The 20,855-nt window shown below is 51.1% G+C and overlaps 1 protein-coding gene across 6 annotated transcripts in view; it reads left to right on the forward strand.

Annotated features, from left to right (window-relative positions):
* The window catches only part of LOC119089602 (CD109 antigen), a 62,249-nt gene that overhangs the window by 25,247 nt on the left and 16,147 nt on the right, over positions 1-20,855 (forward strand). For all 6 annotated transcript variants that reach the window (XM_037212364.1, XM_037212365.1, XM_037212367.1 and 3 more), the window contains exons 2-10: positions 2,218-2,426; positions 4,014-4,182; positions 6,167-6,237; positions 12,986-13,037; positions 13,856-13,986; positions 17,702-17,890; positions 18,429-18,521; positions 19,770-19,901; positions 20,258-20,779. In XM_037212364.1, coding sequence (XP_037068259.1) covers positions 2,218-2,426; positions 4,014-4,182; positions 6,167-6,237; positions 12,986-13,037; positions 13,856-13,986; positions 17,702-17,890; positions 18,429-18,521; positions 19,770-19,901; positions 20,258-20,779 — 1,568 coding nt within the window. The remainder of the gene's footprint in view (positions 1-2,217; positions 2,427-4,013; positions 4,183-6,166; positions 6,238-12,985; positions 13,038-13,855; positions 13,987-17,701; positions 17,891-18,428; positions 18,522-19,769; positions 19,902-20,257; positions 20,780-20,855) is intronic.

Raw genomic sequence — 20,855 nt, forward strand, 5'->3', positions numbered from 1 at the left:
TATATATATATATATATATATATATATATATATATATATATATATATACATATATATATCATCCTGTGCTAGAGCACCTTCAAAATGTTTGTGCTCCTCTGCTTCGTTCCCTCGGGTGCGGCCCTGGTTAAGTTGCATGTGATTGCTGTGTTAACCATGCTATACTTTGTCTCGTTAGTGGCCGCGTATCTACAAACCATTTCCTTTTTTGGTATGCGGCGAACGCAATAGACAAAATGTAACATTCACGTTACTTTTTGTAGTACATCAAAGGGCAAAGACGCCGACTTTGTACATCCGGGAATGTTGCTCAGTCTACCGCCGTGGTGTCCTTGGTAATTGACGCATGGTAAACACCGCCATCAGATACGTCTTTTTTCATTTTGCTGCGTACTACCCCGACTAGTTGACGAAGTACTGTTTTCGAATGTTGATTCCATAGCTCTACCCACTGGGCCTCAGCTTGCTTTCAATAGCCTGTCGCTGGCACGAACTGCACGCGGAAATAGTACATTACCGGATCTAATAGTACATTACCGGATCCTTGATGTTCAGGCTCACGTGGCGGGTACCCTGCCGATCGCGACTGGCATTGTTCACGTGTTTACAACATTCCGTGCAGGGACCGCAGTAGTGGGGGAAGGGGCCGAGGAATAAGTGTAGCCGCCGCATCTGTGGATATTTATATTAACGCTATAGCGCTGCATGAACTAAATCGAAGTAAGAAATTGTGCTTGCACTTCCCCGTTCACATCTTCTCACAGGTTCTTCCGTGACAGGCTCCGTCCAATGTTTGGAAGAATCTCCGCGGCAAAAGTTCGCAAACGTTGAAGTGAACCCCATCCTGGCTTGAAGAGTGCTCATTCAAAGCCTCAAAGGCCCATTCTGACCTGTAGGACTATAACCGACTGTGGAAGGTCCATTCTGGCAGGTGCGGGAGCCCACTTAGAGCGCCTATTCTGGCCTAAAGAGGAGCTATTCGTGGCTGAGGAGGACCCAGTCGGGCCTGTAGAGAGCCCAATCTGATCTGTAGATGGCTCTTTCTTGCCCGTAGATGGCCAATTTTGTCATTTTATGGTTAGCCCGCACCTCCAGCTTCACTGTGGTTTCCGCGCCGCTGGAAATGGCGAGCATCGTACCACATCGCTGCAAATGGCAAGTATCGTACCGCGCTGCTGGAAATAGCGAGTATCGTACCGCAAATCGCTGGAGACGACGCGTGGCGTGCCGCGCCGCTGGAAATGGCGGGTATCGTACCGCGCCGCTGGAAATGGCGCGTAGCGTACCGCGTCGTCATTCGCCCCTTACTTTCGAAACACACTACGTGGGAGAGATGGTTATTCCCATTTATTGTGGTCTTGGCCACCGTTTGTGACAGATGGCCCCGAGTTTCTTAGCCGTGATAGTCTGCTTGTAATCCGGCTTAGGCATCATCGTTTCATGTTTTGGAATAAGTAAGGTCATTGGAAAACCTTGTAAAGTGTGCATCAATTAGTTTGCCATTATATTGTTGCGTAAAGGGATAGATTTATCAAAAGAAATGATGATTTCAAGTGTGAGGCACTCGACAACATTGGTCAGTGCATACCCGCCATGCCCTTCTCAGCATGCCCGCCATCCATGTTCTTAAATGTGGGGTCTGTACAGGCCAGGGCACGTGTGGTCGTTACAGTATGCCCTCATCACAACCGTCTTTTGAGTTGTTTACTTCAATGTTTGGGTAAAAGCTCCAGGTTGCTACGTAAAACGGAAGACAGCCGAGGCAAAGAAGCGGGGACTCGTGAGCTGTTCTCTTTATGTTGCATAAGGGGACCTGGTGAAAACATTATTTTTTGCCCATAACAGCGGAGTTCCTTGGATCCAGCCGTCGGTTTCCGACAACACTGCCGGTGCTTCGCGTCCCAGCACTGCAGACGTTTCTGTCTGCCTCGAGAACAACCACAATCCTCTACAGTGTGGACCATCGGATGGACTGCCAGAGTGCGTCACCTGAACCGGTTTGCTCTATGCTGTACCTGCATTTGCTGATCAGTGAGCTTGTCCCATTCCGCTCTACGCCGTGTGGCATGTGGCCATATTTGGCAGCCCTGCCGACGGTGACGCTTCCTCCTCCGTGTTTCGGCAGGCGGTACCTCTGCGCCGGTGACGCTCCCTCCTCCGTGTTTCGGCAGGTCGTACCTCTGCCCCCGGTGACGCTCCTCCTTCGTGTGTCGGCAGGCGGTACCTGCTGGTGGCGTCGCGCCTGGTACGGGCCCGGCACCATTTACCGGGCACTGGCGGCGCTCCTAACGCCGGCTGGCAGCGCGCTCACCGACCGGCTGCGCTACCCGCTGACCGTGCGCGCCTCCCTGCTGCGCGACGGCGTCGAGCTCGCCTCCTCCATCAAGACCATGACGCGCGGTGACATCCAGATGATGATGATGAAGGTAGCGGCCACGGCGCGCTGAGGTGCTGGTGGCCGTGTGTGCTACCTCGGACTAATTCAGCCGTTGAAGGCTGGACTGCAGGCAAAGTTTTTGAGTCTTTTTGCAGATTTGGCAGAACAAAGGTCACATTTGGCTGTGGTGGTTGTGAATTTGGCTCATCACATAAACGTGTCACATATGCTGCCCATTGCTTGCATATTTAGTTATCTCTTTTGAATACTCATCATATCAACGGCAACAAAACCACCGAACTACCTGTGTCCTCAAAATAACTGAACATGCGCGTAATGGCAGGTGCGATTGAATGGGTACAGATAGAAATTCCATTATCGCAACCATCAAACTAAGTTGAAATGGAGAAAACGAAACATCCATGCCGTATCTAACCTACCGGCCCGGCGTTCATGCGTCAGCAGCACTAGAGCTTTCTTTCTTTAAGACGGCTTTTCAGCGCGGACAAGCGCAAAGCAGTGGCAATGCTGTCATTGTTGCAAGGAATATTCCGTTCACTACGTCATAGGCCCGGCGGAGCAGCTCGAATACTGCGCCGCAACACTAGCATTGGACGGCGGCATTTACCAGCCGTCTAGAGGAGCCAGAATGGCAGTGCAAAAATAACATTGCTGCTGCTGTAAACAGACATAAACAGGAAATCCTGGCGCAAAGGGTAGCTGGCTAGAAGTACAAAGGACGTCCTCGGCAATATCCCGACGGACCGATGATCGGGCTTTGGCCCTAGAAAATATCGCATGCTTCCAGCATATCCTACCTTTCCTTTTGTGCCCCGGTCAGCGGACCACAACGATATGTTTCGGTATCGAGTTTCATGGTCCGATAAATGAGTCCATGCTGCATTTCCATTTTCTTGTTTATGTCCCCTCAGTCATATCCAGCTGTGGAGGACAGGCCAAGGACGCGAGGGCGTCACGGTTTAATGGTCGCGCGCCACATCTCCATGTTCACATACATTTCGAAATTATGATTTGTGACTTTCTTTTAAAACTGGGCTGCTCTTGTGGTCGGGATTGCCCTTGGGTCATCTAGGTTAACAAATAAGTAAATTAAAAAGCGAGGGGCTCAGAATCCGACCTTGTTTTGCGGCATACATCTATTCGAGGTCACGTGGGAGCCGGTCGACGCACGCGTGCTCCTAAGCCGGCTCTCTAGTCCTCGATGAATCGGCGTACAGTCTCATGCACAGCATACGCTTTCTGCGTATCCATGATTTCACGATGCATGCTTACCCCACTGTGTGACGTATGCCGCCTTGTGTTGACCGTCGGAGACACGCCACGTGAGAGGGAGTGTGCGTGCCTGCTCTGACAGGCTTCCAGCACCACGAACAATGTTTTGCACTGGTTCTATCCCCGTCCGACACTGTGTGTCTTGCTTCGTCGGACCTTTTTGTTCGGAGGTTTGCAAGGCTCACGGCTTTTCTTCTTTGTACGCTGTGCCAACAGATTGCAATCCGCCCTCACCCGCATACCATACCGATAGGCCCCCAACCCCTTGCGTGATGCTGTCATGCTTCCAGCACCTCTTCACCCTCATTCAGCAGCCTTTATCCATACCGTGTGATGTCGTCAGGTACCCAGCACCTCTGTGCGGGGCGACTACCGACTGCGCTTGGAAGGGGACCACCAGGGATCGGTGGGCGGCACTGTCTTCTTCAACGAGACAAGGTTGCAGTTCGCTCAGCGCTTCCTCACAGTGCTGATCCAAACTAGCCGGCCGCTCTACACATTCGGCCAGTTCGGTAAGCTCACCGATCAGTGTCAATGACCATGTGGGCCGCTAGAAAGGCTTGATGACTTGGGAGCGCACGCCCGTCTTTTTTATCTTGACAACAATGTTTTCGTCACGTTCGCCGTAGGCATGCTGTCATCGGAATGGACGCACGGAATGAGTAGGGCTTTGTGAAGTAAAGTGTGTCTTTAAATCGATCTTTCTGTGTAGAATGAAACGCTTCTCGGAACCAAAATATGCGAAGAACAGCCTCGTTACCCGTAACAGCCGCAGTTGGTACCCAGTGAGTAATGTCAGGGGAAATTCGCACGAAAATAGGCCGTTTTTCACATGAAGCCAGTTGTTTTACCATTACTGAACTTTGCATGCAGCCGTCTTGATAGCATACCTCTATGTGGAATAACTTTGCATATCCGACTAACCCACCTCTGCTTTCTGCTTCTGCTTCGACTTCAGACATGTCTACAGCGATATCTAGTCCTCATACCACAACTGTTTGTGCGAAAAAGTCCCAGCAAGACATTGTCATTCAAAGGGCGTGAACAGGTCGTGCGATATCTCCACTTCCATTCAAGGACGCTCACTGTCTTCTTATCGCGCGGCTAGATTGATTGCGCAGGCGGCTGGCACAGGGACGTCTAGAGTACCGTTGGGAATGCATAGTGTTGCATATGTGTTGTACCTGCTGACATCTTAATCAATGCTTTAAGTAGAGCTTAGAAAACCACGTGAAAACTGAGACATCCGGAATTCCATATGTACCGCCTGCTACAACCTTGGCTGAAGTGGAGTGATGTCCAGTTACCTGAATGCCGTTTGTTTGCTTGATTTAGGAAAATCACAATACAATATCGGGTTAATATCATATTCCGTACACTGTTTTAGTGTAGGTTCTGCCAGCTCCGTGATCGGGCCTTTAGACTGCCGCCGGCGCATCCATATTTGCATGACGGGTCCTCCGCCGTCGCCTCACAGTCGCTATCAGTTATAGTCATTGTCATTGATGTAATCATTAGTCATTAGCCATAGCCATCATCATGAAGCCATAGTCATTGGTGTCACGCCCAGGCTGTCTACATGACAGCCTGAGCGGCGGTTCGCCGAATCAGGACACAAGCCTCAGACAAACAAAAACTCCACTGGGTGGGTAGCAAAAACAATCAGCCGGTTTTTTTCCTGATTTGACATTGACGCTGTTTCTGGGGAATTGATCTAGAGTGCTAACATGAGCACTAAGTGAAATAGAGTGGCCGTTGTTCCAAAAGGTACACGAGAGTGACTTATTTATTTGAACATCGTGCGATAATTTGGTTCGCACCCTGAAATTTTGTGTAGTTATCAGACATAAGGAAGGCATTAAAACGATATCGGTAATTGTTTTTGAGCGTCGATACGCATGCATTTTTACCGCAGTGGCATAATTCACGCAATAATGACAGCCAGGCCAAACACGAATGAAGCAAATCAGCACGCTGTTGGAGACAGTTACAGATACCATAGGATGACACCATAGAACGATGCAGCCTTACAATAACTTTCTGAGACAAAATTCACATAAATGAGCTGCGGGGAACATTAAGGGATCTCATTCCTTGGCGTTCTTTTTTTTTTGTCCGCTGCCCCACCAACCCCGAGGAGCACTTTCGGTTTAATGGGCGATTTTGCCCGAGGGATTGTACTGCGCTGCCAGCCGTGCTACTGCGCTACCACGACCACCCTGTTTCGATCCAACTGCCCGGCCCGTTGCCAAATGGCGACCAAAGGCAAGCCAACACGGCGTCTGGGATGCAAACTTTCATGCCTGCCACACAGGGCGTACTAAGGTGAGAATGCTTTCCGTATTCGGCCAGCTTCCATGCCCATTTCTATTTTTCAGTCCCGTTCTAGCCCGGTTCACACTCACCTACTCTGCTCATGCTCACTCACTCTTCGTCGGTATCGTGCGTGCCCACTTCCGTGTATGCATAACGCGACGTGCTCTGTTCGTATTTCAGTGAGGTTTCGTATCGTCATGCTGCGGACAGACTTGAAGCCCTTCGATGACCCGGTAGACGTGTACGTACTGGTAAGCAGTGACTCGAACTGGTCCAGTGGAAATTAAAGACAGATCATACAGCATTAACAGCCTCACTTCTCGAAGAACAACCAGGAGAATGATAGATAGATATATTGATATGTGGCTATATGAAAAGCATATAAATTGTAAATTCACAATTACCTACTTTTGTAAGTGAGCTATTTATTTGGGAAACTTTATTGTGAAATTTTGAATTGATTACTAATATTCGTTTCTATACAGACATGCAGCCGAAATATCAGCATCAATATATATATATATATATATATATATATATATATATATATATATATATCTCTCTCTCTCTCTCTCTCTCTCTCTCTCTCTCTCTCTCCCTCTCTCTCTCTCTTCTCCTGGCCATTCTACGAGGAACAAGGCTTTTAATGCTGTCTAACTATATGCATAATGTTCCCCGCATATGCACTTAACGACTTATGATACAAAATGAAAACATATTAATGTGGTAACAATGCGCAACTAGAAGTAGATCATGGATAATTGTCTTATTTGTATCTACAAAAATGGTGAAGAATATGTAGACAAAGTCACAAGCACGTTCGAGTGTTCTATTTCTTCCAACCAATTGAAAGGCGTGCATTTTTATGTGATATGCTTGACGGTTTGTGCATCACGCCGGAGTTTACGTGGGACCATGTTTTATGATGAGGATTTACAGTGCAGGTGCAATGAGTATCATGCAAGTGTGGGGAGAACCTGTAAGGTACTGTCACGTAGTTGCCGAAAACATATTCTTGGTGGCGAAATATATAGAGCAGACAAGCAAGCAGCGCCAAGTGGAGCAAACCGACCTTAGCCTGGCCCCCTGAGTCTGAGGCCCGATCCCCAAAGCAGTCATACATGTCCGGTTACGTCCGTCTGTGACGATCGCCGACATGGTTAGTGACGACGATTGGTCAAAGTTAGTGCATGAGGCGGGGATATTTCACGCTGGCTTCGCGCGATTAGTCCACGATGTCGTCGAAGGATGCAACCAGGCGTGGGCGTGGACGTGACTTAATCCTCCGCGCTGCGCTATGGCCCGAAGCAGCGTCCAATGTACAGGCTCACAATCCACAATCGCATGTCCCCAATGCAATCATTAGTTTTGTGACATGGGGCGTGTCGCTGACTCGTCTACATGCGTGGCAGCAATCGGCTCAACGATAATTGGGCTCTTGCGTCTCATCCATTGCCAGGGCTATTTCGAGACAGATGTCTTTCTTAGGTTTCATGTGAGATTCAGCGGTGGCGTGGCAAATGCCCTAACCCAGGAGCGACAGATTCAGAGCCGAGCGCCCTAACCACTAGATCCAGAGCCGAGCGCCCTAGCCCCTAGATCCAGAGCCGAGCCCCCTAAACATTAGATCCTGAGTCGAGCGCCCTAACCACTAGATCCAGAGCCGAGCGCCCTACCACTAGATCCAAAGCCGAGCGCCTCTAGATCCAGTGCCGAGCGCCCTAAGCACTAGATCCAGAGCCGAGCGCCTCTAGATCCAGAGCCGAGCGCCCTAACCACTAGATCTAGAGCCGAGCGCCTCTAGGTCTAGAGCCGAGCACTCTAACCACCACACCACCACCGCCCCAGCGGCAACCGACTCACAAATTTGACAGAACATTGAGGACAATGCCCTCTTTTCCTCTCCTTTCTGCATCGTGACGTGTTTAACTTTCGTGGGGAGGGACTGGCGACACCCAACCGCATGATGAGCCATTTAAATACCGGCCACGTCTCCGCCGATCTCAATGCCGCAGCTGCTGCCTGGGATCGCCGCACGATAAGACTGCGCTCCTCTGGAGCCGGTTCTCTGAGACTCTGACGTCAGACACGGCTCCCGCGTCGTCGCTATCTCACTCTGATTCGCGACTTGTTCGTGACGGCTCCGTGTCGTCACTGTGGCAGACCGGTTTGGGTACGTCAGAGATTTGCTCCCGCCTGCAGACGTCACAGTCGTGAATTTGAGTTTACTTTAAGCAAGCGATATGGTGACATCAGTGCAAACAAAGCATGATACATTATTGCACTCTAGGAAAAGTTTTGGGCCAAGCCTTCGAATGCACTACCTTGTTCTGCAGGATGCCCCGTGTGACCGCTCTTTCATACGTGTTCTCGGATCCTGGATAATGCTCTCTGGCACGGCCTCTGGCAATTTACTCTGTCAGGTGCGATAGCTTAACACGTGTTGCTTTGCCTGATCAGGACGCAAGCCGCAGCACATTGTTTCGCCCTGTCGGATATGCTGAACCTCAGACATAGTGCCGCGCGCTGTCAGGCCCAGGGCTTCATAAATTAATACCGGCTGACTATGAGAGACGCGCAAATTCTACTGCATGGGGATTTTCTCCGTGAGGCTCGCAGCCTTAATCTACGTCCGGCCAGAGATCTGAGACAGCCACGCCCGGCCGGAGGTCAGAGACAACCGCGCCCGGCCGTGGGTCTGAGACAACCGCGCCCGGCCGTGGGTCTGAGACAACCGCGCCCGGCCGGAAGTCTGAGACAGCCACGCCCGGACGGAGGTCTGAAACAACGGCGCCCGGCCGGAGGTCTGAGACAACCGCGCCCGGCCGTGGGTCTGAGACAACCGCGCCCGGCCGAAAGTCTGAGACAACCGCGCCCGGCCGTGGGTCTGAGATAGCCACGCCCGGCCATGGGTCTGAGACAGCCACGCCCGGCCGTGGGTCTGATAACGGCGCCCGGCCGGAGGTCTGAGACAACTGCGCCAGGCGGGGAGGGGGGGGGGGAGGGAGGATGAGTTGACTTCCGCTGGGATCTTCAGCTTTCAAACGATAAAAAAGATGCTGTTGTGGCGGTCTCGTCAAATGATGAAAGACGCTTAACACATGTTTGTTCTTAGGCTAAATGTGAGGTCACCGGAGGTCACGCAATGTCAGAGACCGTCGTTCTGATGGATGCACTTAAAACATTTGTCACAACATGAAAAAAACACGTCAAAACGCATTTTGAGGGTGCAAAAATAAGCGTTTAAACTACAAGGAGTCCATTATGACCATTTCTGTACCCCCGCAACGATCAGGTCAGGTTAAGTCAGCGTTCAAAACTGGTCTGCCAGTAGCTTACAAGAACAATACTTTTATGTTTTCCTCCACAAGGTGCTTCTGACTCGGTTTATTTTATTGGGTACAGCTGTGGGACGAAGGTATCCACAAACAAGTACAAAATTATTGTAGGCTGATCCAGAGGTCAGCTGAGGTCAACTTAAGTCAAATATGTAAACCATGTGAATAAAAAGATTTAAGCACTAATCGGGTCTAAGTGAACAGTGTAATGTTTTTCTGCTGTCAGAAACAGTGTGTGGTACATCTACAGATACTCAAGATCACATAAATGTTGTTTACATCACACATAGTCCCGCCGACGCTTAGCAATGTTGTTGAAACAAATCAAAAACAGGCACGTTCGTACATCTCATAAGATTTGTTATTCGTCATCCCCTTCACAAACACGGTATGCAGGTGGTTTCACGCGTCGCACTCGTTCATCTGGCCTCTCCGCTGCTGGCAACAGAGGTCATTGACCTTTGATGACCTCACACGACCTTGCATGCCCTCATATGATCTATTGTGACCTCATCATGCATTAGAATTAATGCAAAACATTTTTCCAATGGGGTATTTCAATTGTGCGCCAAATATTACCGAATAAAGCTGCTTATTTTGAGCTCAACAAGCGTTTTGCAAAAGGCACCCATAGAGATAGGTCATGACACGGGCCAACGTTATGTGCTCTGTGATTATATGATGGCTGCGCATTTGAGTAAGTGCTCTTTTTCTCGTATACAAACATCAAAACTACACAAGAATAAATCAGAATTCAAATTTGCACTATTAGAAAGCACCAAAAGTCCGCCTGACCTCAGGTCAATGACCTACCTTGTTTCGAAAAACAAAACATTCAACTACAGGCATCATCATGTTTTAATGCAATTGCAAGTTTGAGCAATGACGAATAGCTCACAAAAGGTCATGCCTGGTCGAAGTCTTTCAAAGTTTGACCCCTGACCTGACCTAAGTCACTGATCTTGCCACATTTAAGGTTCCAATTTTCACAGAGTAGGCCGATGATAATGCGCTCGGTTGCGATCGCACGCCTTATCACAAGCACGGCTTGTGTTCTGTTAGGCTTTCAGGCTCTAACGCGTGCTGATTTCCTGCGCCAGGCATGTGAACGTGTGCTGATTACTTTGCCAAGCATGCAACTGCAAGTGTGTCCTGGGTCGGTGAGCTGGCTCAGATCGCAGCGCTGTCCCATTCCGCACATCAGCTGCCTCTTGCACACATCTGTAACACCTGGCGTTCATTGACTCGTAGGTCGACGCTACCCAAGGGACCGGGCATTTCACAGCAGCGCAGACTGGGGTTTTCAGACACGACACGATGGATTTCCGATAATGGACGGAGATGCCTCGTCGGACCGGTGGTAACATCTTGCGCCTGTTCTGTGGCTAATGCCACGGTGGAACTACCAGTTATGTGATGTTGTGGCTGCTTGTCTGGCATTGTCCGCTGCGTCTTATCCGCAAGAAAACATTCATAGGATTGCCTGGAGCCTTTGATAGCTGGGCTCACCTTTGGGGTATATACAGATTTTGGGCAAAAAGTTATTTCGCACATAGGTGGCTGGTTTCATATCAAACTGCTCCGTGTGCTGGAATCTTTGATCAAACTAAATGCCTCGACATTGTTTTTTTTACCGACACTCATCAACCATTACAAATGACCCACTTTTCACGCTAAGCGATGCTGACGGTGCGCTCAATTTCCGCCTGTTTTCCAATCCCAGAAGCATGGCTATGTCTGGCGCCAGGGGTATCACTTTCTAAAATTGAATGGGGGGGGGGGGGGGCGGCTGAGCGATGAACTGGTCCTAAGCTATCTTAAAATTCTGATATCTCCCCGCTTTTCGGCCCCTTTGATTTGCGTCCCTGACATCGAAAGCAAAAATGTATTACTTTGGTCCGTTGCAAAATTGTTTTGATGTTGAAGAATGAGTTCCCATTGTAAGCCGACGTGGTAGTGATAATGATGATATGTGACGATTTTGATATAGATAGTGATGCGTTTATGACCGAATGTACCAGCAGCTTAGACACTTGCTACATTTCATCAGCCCAGTATTCCCTTTTTTGCTGACATACAATTGGGGAGGGGTTCAGAAGAGAACTGAGTGGGCTCAAGTTAGCATCGGCGGTTCAGCCCCCCCAGAAAGTATGCCAAGTGGCACCCCTGACCGGCGGAATTTGCCATCAGGGCCTGCGCCGCTCAGCGGTCCTGCGGGGACAAGTGTCCTGTGCGGGAACGACGGCCCCTCAAACTGGGCCGAACTAGCCAATAAAACTCGCTAACGAGCCAAGGTAGCCGAGTGAGTGAGAGAGGGAGGGGAAGGGAGGGGGAGAGGATGAAAGCACAAGCGAAACAGCGGGAGACCGAGGGAGAGAGAAATGGTTTGGAGAACAGCTTTCCTGGCACATGAACAAATGTTTGTTACACAGGTGCGGGCAGTGCGACACAGGACAGACGACTGAACAGCGAGACGACAAGCCCCAACTGAAGAACACGCACACCGAAAGCAACAAAATGCATTTCAAAGCACAAAACATAAATCATTATCCCACAAAGGCCAACCCGCTATCTACGAGCCGTCACGTGCTTCAAGGCAGCTTCACAGGCCGCACGCGCACGTTCAACCTGCCGGACAGCGGCACCTCAGCCTTCTGGGCAGCCAGGCGCGCATCCAGCCTGCCAGATAGCGGCACCCCAGCCGTGTGGGCAGCCAGGCGCGCGTCCAGCCTGCCAGACGGCGACATCCCAGCCGTGTGGGTCGCCAGGCACACTGGCCCGATCTGTCAGCGATAAGGCTGTCGCCGCCGTGTGACGCGCATACCCGGACCCGAGGACCGGCGCGGGACGAGGCCGAGACGGACTGGCTGTGGAGGGGTCGAGGGGTCAGCCGGTACTGGGCCTGGACCTGGACCAGCCGGCTCGGACCGCTGGGGAGCAGATGCGGATGTTGGCAGTTGGCAGGTGCCAGTCCGTCCCCGGCCGTCGTCTGCTATCAGCGGGCGGCGCTCACATGCCGCGTGGGCCTCAGCCATTAGCGTTCGCTGGTCGCTGCACAGCATGTCGGTCGTGAGTGAGCCGGTGATAGGTGGTGCTCAAGTGCCTGCGATGGTGCTGCGCAGTGGGCGCTGTGGCGGTGGCGGGGATGGTCGTCTCGAAGTCATGAATATACAGCACTAGACCGCTCACGAACAGCCATTGATGAAGATATTCGTAGCGTTTCTGTCGCCCGAAAACGCCGGTGTGTTGCATCAGTCCTAGATAGGGCGCGACAGAAGTGTGATCATTCTGGGGGGAAGTTTTCCTAAGTCAACGGAACAGCTTTGATAGCCCCAGTGCCGCTTGGAGCGTTTATGGCCATAGAAGGTAATCTTGTCTGAGCACTGGGCACTTGTCTAAAACAGCCGTGCAGCGTACGCAAACTCCCGTCTTTCGAACATAAGGATGTTCCGCAGAGTACATAATCGAACATTCAGAGAACGTTCTCGTTAGTAGTTTCGAGCAAAGTGATTAACAGAAGCAACGCATTGGGTGTGATTCAGCCAATACCAATTACTTGCCGTGCACTTTTTATTGCTGGACATTGGTGTAAATAAGTGATTTTGAGTTTTAAGATGGCCTCTGCACCGATGGCATAACGACAGTGTTGCCTCTGTTTCAGGACAGTGATGGCTATATTATGAGGCGCTGGCCATCACAGTCGTCCAACAACGGTAAGTGCCCTAGTTCCACGTCGCTGCACCCGAACAAGATCGTGCCACTGTGTGGTCATCTCGTCTTTGTCACACCGCTTTGCTGTCTTCACCTTTCACTGCAGTAGCACAATATAGACCCCTAGCTTCAGCCTGGAAAGTCATATGGCCATGATGACTGAGATCTACGTAATAAACAAGGTTACTACCCACCATGTTTTACGCGATAGCCATTGTTGGAGTTTAGCTTACCACGACTCGAGCGATTTTCTGGTTCTACGCACTTCTTGATTTACTACCCAAGTATTTGCTTTTTTGACGGCTCATGTGGCGGAATTTACAATTCATTGCCGGCTAAAAAAGTGTTTGATGTTTGAGCAAAACTGCACACTTCAAGGCATTTTAAGGCGCGTCATAGTCACTCATCCGGCTTTTTGAACAGCTGTTGCTTTGATGAGTGCCGACCCGTGGTGGCTGCTGACGTGCGCCGATGACGTGCGCCGACCCGTGGTGGCTGTTGACGTGCGTCGACCCGTGGTGGCTGCTGACGTGCGCCGATGACGTGCGCCGACCCGTGGTGGCTGTTGACGTGCGTCGACCCGTGGTGGCTGCTGACGTGCGCCGATGACGTGCGCCGACCCGTGGTGGCTGTTGACGTGCGTCGACCTGTGGTGGCTGCTGACGTGGGACGGTGACGTGCACTAGTGGCTGCTGACGTGGGACGGTGACGTGCACCGGTGGCTGCTGACGTGGGACGGTGACGTGCACCGGTGGCTGCTGACGTGGGACGGTGACGTGCACTGGTGGCTGCTGACGTGGGACGGTGACGTGCGCCGCAGGTGTGGTGGCGCTGAGCTTCAAGCTGCCCGGCATCGGCAAAGGCGGCTGGTGGCGCATCCGGGTCAGCGTGCGTGGCCAGATCGAGGAGAAGTTCATGCGCCTCACCAAAGTCCGCAGCCAGCAGTGGGAGGTGGGCGTTCACGCTGTGGCCGGCGCTGCCGCAGTGGCGGCTGTTTGTGCCAGCGTGTAAGGGCTGGTTGATCGCCAGTGGTGAGGTGGCGCCAGACCATTGTGAGTTGTCGTTGACATGACCTGTGACCTGACCGTGGCCTGAATTATGTGACTCGTTATGTGGACTAACACTGTTGACTCCCGGTATAATTCATAAATATCTTTTGATTCATTGCCGTTGATTCTCGGTGCAGCCCAACAACATATTCCCGTCTTAACGACCGACCTACGAAACCTAAGCGTATCATCATGTTTCCTTTTGCGCCATCAATTAACCTGAACAACATGCCCATCAAATTCATTGCTTCGATGAAAGTAGCAAACGCCGTTTGGATGAACATAAGTGGAGATCTTTACTGAAAGTTTGTATCACACTTTCGGATAACACCTAGATGATTGCTTTGGAAGTCGTGATCAGAAGCTACGCCGCCAACTTTTCCAGTACTTGAAACGACATGCAATAGCAAATGCCATCATCATGGCCAGACAAGCTGAAAGCAAATGTGGTGAAAAATGGGGAGACACTCTCAAACAAGTTGTTGGGTGGGGCTGTAACCATAGGCACGGACTAGTGCTTCAAATTTGGGACGATCCTGTCTCTGTACTGCCACAGGCCTTATGTTAAAATCTAGATATGTTGGGAGCTCCCACCCCACCACGCACACCAGTAACACCCCAGAATGAACGGAAGATACAGGCCATTGGGTCAGCTCTAACATTCAGCGACTTGACAAGATGCACATAAGGTGCGGTCGCAGTGTCGGACAGCTGGCTGTTGACGTACGGGCCAACTCGGCACCGGGCTGACCTCTGACCTGCCGTGGATCGGTGGCAGTGTCGGCCAGTTGCCTGTTGACGTACGGGCCAGCTCGGCACCGGGTTGACCTCTGACCTGCCGCGGATCGGTGGCAGTGTCGGCCAGCTGCCTGTTGACCGGGCCAGCTCGGCACCGGGGTGACCTCTGGCCTGTCGTGGATCGGTGGCAGTGTCGGCCAGTCGCCTGTTGACCGGGCCAGCTGAGCACTGGGCTGACCTCTGACCTTCCGTGGATCGGTGGCAGTGTCTCCGCTGACCTGGCGCAGCGCCGTCAGCTTGATGAGTCCACCCTGTCAAACGACAAGGGCCCCTCCGAAGGTCAGCCGGCCAGTTCAGGCGGCGGCGCGACATCAGTGTCACGGCCAGTATGTGGCTAGCTGATTCACAGCATGCTTGTCGCTGCCAGCGTGAGGTTGGCGTGTCAGTCTCGTGTTGTGTGCCCTGCTGATGCTGCACCGAGTGACCGCAGCCTCGTTTGCATAGATCGTTGCCAACACCACTGCACGTTCCAGTTTTGAATGAGTTCGTCGCGGGCTGTTGCAAAAATTCCAGTCTCGTCACTATGAAGCTCCTTGAATTGCAGTACTGCATTGACAAAATATTGTTTGCGAACTTCAGCGGATACAGATGAGCCGGTGCCACATCTGCATTCGTGAATTGCAAAAGCTCTCGCACACTCCGCATTCTTGCAGTGCAAGTCGTGGAAGTTGTTTGAGCTGCTGGAGCCCCGATGTGCGCTGTTTGACAGGACCTCAGCCGACGAGTGCTCTAAAGAGACGGATTAGGCAGACGGAGCCACCGCCGCCACGTGCGATCCTCTCAATTCATGAGCCGCCCGACCCGGGGTGACCACGACCGGCTGGCGACTATTCATGATGTCCTTATACGATGTGAGCTGTACGTAGTAGAGCTGGGAAGTGAGACCGCAGGGGACGCGGATGCGCGAGGGTGGCACGAGATTACTGTCACGCGAGCGTGACACGAGATTATTGCCACACGAGCGTGGCACGGGCCAGCCTCACCCATGGACTTCTTGGAACCCAAAGGTGTGACGCTAAGTGTCAACACGGGGACAGCCGCGGCGACGGGGACGGCAGGTCACCAGGTACCGTGCTCGCCATTTGAGGTTAGCAATACGCCACTGCAAGCCGCGACAGAGCCTGTCACGAGTATTGCTTAATGACAGATGAAGCACCAGGGCGCTTGACCATCATTTAAAAACATATTTGGTTTTAAAAGCAAAGCGTCGGTTATGTTTTATGCGTATGCATGAAAGGACATTAGCAAGAGGCCGGCTTTGTATTGGACCAGCTTTCCTAGTCATAGCCGCTATACCAAAATAAGATTTTGAGACATATAGATGACTGCTAAGTTAGTTACAACGCCCCGCATCTTTTCATATGACCCATGCGTTTGGGCTACAAATACGGGCTCCACTGGAAAGTCGTTTATGAGTGCAACACGCAGAAAGTTACGGGATGCCATCCCTATTCATTTCATAGCTTCCTCAAGCCATGAACTTCTTTTTACGCAGTCCGAATTCTAACGAGCTTCTGCGTTAGCATGGGCCATTGAGAGGAGGGCACGCACATCAGGACTTCTACCATAGCGGTGCCTAAGTTTAATACCATAGCGGTGCCTAAGTTTAATACCATAGCGGTGCCTAAGTTTAATACCATAGCGGTGCCCAAGTTTATAGCGTCGCAGCCGAAACAAAACGCACGAATCGTAATGCATTAGTTGGCATGTAAGGTTGGTATTTAAATTGCTCGAAAACAGGGCTCTGCTGTGATTGAAGCTCGGTCCGGAATCGAATGCAACGTTGGTACACAGGGGTGAGAAAAGTGCCTTTTCTGTCACTGACGAAACTTAGAACCGTCTTAATTGTCACCTGGAACTGAATCTTTCAGAAACCGTTGCAACATAGTTCTAAATACGATACACCACAAAGTGAACGCAAATTTAATGCAACGCGGCATAACTGTCAAACATTTTTGTTTCGGAGATTCATTTGCGCTGAAGCATCATTCGCTGGCCATTAAGCACTAAATGATAGTTGGGACTCAACTAATAAAGTTATCAGATAAAGGCGTACTTAACATAATCAGCTTGGAGGCGTGTAGTTTCCTTTTCAGATAGAGGAAGGGGATTGTACATTCTAACCATGGATGTAGTTTCCTGTTTTTAGTTATGATTTGTAAGCAATATTGTTTATTAATCACGAGTTTTAGTGTCTACATCTTTTGGCTCACTTTGCTCATGCAGCGAAACGTCAACGTTTCGACAGATGTTCTACTCATGCTTATGCTGCTGCTCACGAGCACAGGCCGATACTAAGCTTTAAGTTCCGTTTGGCTGGGATAGTAAGTTTTAAGATGGTCTGGGCCGTTGAACTTTGCTTGCATATCCGTAATTTTGTCACCAATCGGTTTGCAAAAGTGTCAGTTTTTGTCAGCGATCATGTCCGGTAAACCGGAAGTTTTTTTCACACCTGCTGGTGCACACCTAGCTCCCTTTAAGGCCAGTTGGTATGTGCAGTTTTCTTTTGACATACCTTTTTCTGCGGCTTTATCATGCAGAGAATACCCGAGGTTTCTTCAATGGGTGACACTAGTAGAGACGGAGCCACCAAAGACACCCTACCGCTTTTTTCCATGTTAACTGTTTTACCCTTCTGCGTCCCCGCCTCACCAGAAAACACCAGAAGCATGACGTCACATAGGCATGAACGAACAAGAAGATGCATATGTCCTGGCTGCGTCTCACGTTTGCGAATTATTGAGTTCCGTTCCACGAAGAGGTCACAGGCGTGTGAGATCGGGAACGTGCTCCGTGTCAAAATGGGTCCATACCTGCAGGTGTTCGTGTGGACGCCCACCTACTTCCTGCTCTCTGGCGAGAACATCACTGGGGAGTTTTCTGCCGGCTACACCAACGACAAGAACGTGCGTGGTAACGCCACGCTGGAACTGTGGGTGCGCACTGGCTCACCCCTCACCGAGCGTGATAAGGAGTACACGTTCGTGGCCTCGCAGACATTCACCCAGGCAAGTCCATCCAAGCACCCAGGACGGTGGCAGCGGCCGCACTAAAGGTCAGGCGTCGTCCGAGGGAAGAACAGACCGTGCCGAGCATTGCGGGACGTTAAACTTTTGATAACAAATTCTGCCATTGACCTGGACTTTCATGATCAGATGATAGGTGTCAGGGCTCGCGCAACACGTGCTGTTTAGCATGAGCTTTAAACTCCCAAATCCATCCATTCAAAAGGATTCGTCTAAACATCTAACAAAGTTGTGTTAGCCAGGGATGAGGACGGCTGTGTGCGACATCGGATCCCGTGACGACTGGTGTTTTGTAGACTCAGCCTAGCCAGCTGTGCAGATGTGGGATGATTGAAGCCGACAAGGTATGTCAAAATACACTTGCACGCAGGCTGAATGGCTGATTTACCTGTTCATTGCGTGATCGGTTGAATATTTGCATCGTTTCACGATGGATTATCCAGTCAGCCCCATAGTTCAAATGCGATAGGCGTGAGCGAACCTACCTGTTTCTCCAGTGTTGACGTCATTTCGTTTTCAGTTTGACGGAGGCGATTCTTTCTCCTTTCCGATGGCAGCCCTTCAGGGGACAGTACCCAGACTGAACGAGGCTGAGGTCAAAATAATTACCCGGGTAAGACAATTAAAGGCTGTGTAAGAAGGCGTTCTTTCCTCGTTGGCGCAAGGCGTCCTTTTTCATCACAGCATGCTTGTATGTGGCACGCTTTTTTGTACCGAAGCCCGGCACGGTGTCACAGGCAACGCCCCAGGCAAGGCGAAATAGGCTTTAAGTCTGTAACTCTGTCGGCCCGACCCAGCCTGTCATGCCTTTGATGAAAGGTGTGAGTGTCGGAAATTACGTCAGAACTGAATGTCGAAAATTTACAACCACTCATCGTATTGTCACGAAGTGTTCAGCAACAGCTTTCACGGTTGTTTAAAGCTGCGTTTGCTATTTTCAATGCTTTGGAATGCAATAACAGTGCTAAGAGTGCATAAAGATGCTGTTCTATTATCACCATGGCCATCAAAACGAAAACTATTAAAATCCCGTGCATTTTTTGGACGCATTTCGAATGGCTGGCCAGGCCTTGGGAGGCTTAGGTAAGGCCGCATATATAAGTGGCAAAACAAAGACTTAAAACAATAGGTAGAACAATCCGGTCGTCAAAAGTGTCCCCTTCATGTGACATGACGGAAGACATGGCTTAGAATGAGTAATGCATCTTATCCACCACGATCAAAAACAAAATATTGATCGGTGTAGCATGACCACTCACAGCGTAAGGCTTCTTCTGTTCTCACAACAGGTATGCAGGAGTATACCGTACGTTACTGGGCCGAATTCTCGCTAGCGATTGACATACGAGTGACAAGCTCCTGGGCTCTTAGCATTTCCATTGATAAGTCCCATTTGTAAAGCCTCCCGAAGAAAACCGGCTCCATTCGCTCCTGTTTTGATGTCACCTATATGTGATAATGACCACAACTGCTATTAACTCGCACTAGCTACGCCACCAAAGGCGTCTGGCTGTTCGATAGCCGTATATGTCAAGTTCAGCTCAAGCATCAACCGCATTGTGCAGCCGATAGTAGAAGTTTTCCCTTAGTTGTATCCGCCGTCTGTACAACATTTCGTGTGGAGTACGAATGTCGGACAAACCAGGTATAACACGAAGACCGTTTATAACATGTTAGCCAGGTTATTGTTTTTTGAGCGTTAAACTTCTACCGCAGGGAAAGCCCGGTACATCCTGTAGTCCGTCACTGGCTCATTTCTCGAAATTTCGCGATCATTTCGCCAAGCTCTTGAGCCACAAGGCCACCGTGCAGTCAGAGACCGCGGGCACAGTCTTAGTCGTTTTCATTCTTCGCGTTCCAGGTGAACGACTACTGGCTGAACCAGACTCAGGTGGGCTTCTGTAACTCCAAGCTCATCAACTCGTCCGTGTCCATCCAGTTCCTGGGCGCCGCACCTCAGCTGTACAAGCCGGGAATGCCATTCAAGGGACAGGTGCGTGGCCGTTCCGCGGCTAGCATGCTCTGCGGCAGCTTGACGGCTCAGCATTTTTTACACAGTATGCGCCTTGGCCACTTAGCCTTACTTCTGGGTTTGGTGGTCAAGCGTAACTCTTTTTTGAGGAAAGAAACATCAGTAATAAAGGCGCTGTGGCTTCGAAAAATATGATGCATAAACACTATGTAATAGACATAAGTTCACTGAGCCAATGTGTCGTCTGTATCTGCGTACCTACATGGTCTAAAAGTACGTCCGAGACCGCGAAATTCATAACGAACTAAGCTATCGGAAGGCCTGCGAGCCCAAATGGTGTGTGGCGCCTCCGTAACGGCCGGCGCGCGCCGTCGCAGGTGCTGGTGACCTATCATGACCAGGCGCCACTCTCGCCGGAGACACTGCGCCTCTCCACGCTGACCATCAGCTCGTCGGGCGACACTGCCGGCGGCGTGCGCATCCCCAGCGAGGCGGAAGTGGCGCAGCAAGCCGCCTGGCGCAACGGCACTCTGTGGCTGCCGGCGCGCGGCGAGCGCCGGCTGGGCGAGGCGCGGCATTTGCTGCCTGACGCCGAGCGCGAGTACCTTGCCGCCCTGCGAGACGACTATCTGCGGCGGCACGAGTGGGCCGAGTACCGGGCCTCCGGCCTGCACCGGTTCGAGCTGGCGACGCCGCCGCGCGGGGGGCCGCTCCAGCTGACGGCCACGTTCAGCGCGGCCGACGGCGTCACGGCCGCAGCCTCGCTCGCGCTGCAGCCCTACTACTCGCTCGGCAGGAACATGATCTCCGTCAGCACGTCCAATCGGAGGACGGATGTTGGCCAGTACGCCGTGTTCCACGTGCGCTCCAACTTCCCCATGTCGTACTTCTACCTCATCGTGAGTGTGGGGTTGGGGAGGGGCAGGGTAAGCCACCACACGAGGTGTCAGACACGGCTCGATGGTGCCGAGCATT

Source organism: Pollicipes pollicipes, unplaced genomic scaffold (assembly GCF_011947565.3).
Source record: "Pollicipes pollicipes isolate AB1234 unplaced genomic scaffold, Ppol_2.1 Scaffold_3087;HRSCAF=3621_pilon_pilon_pilon, whole genome shotgun sequence".
NCBI classification, from domain to species: domain Eukaryota; kingdom Metazoa; phylum Arthropoda; class Thecostraca; order Pollicipedomorpha; family Pollicipedidae; genus Pollicipes; species Pollicipes pollicipes.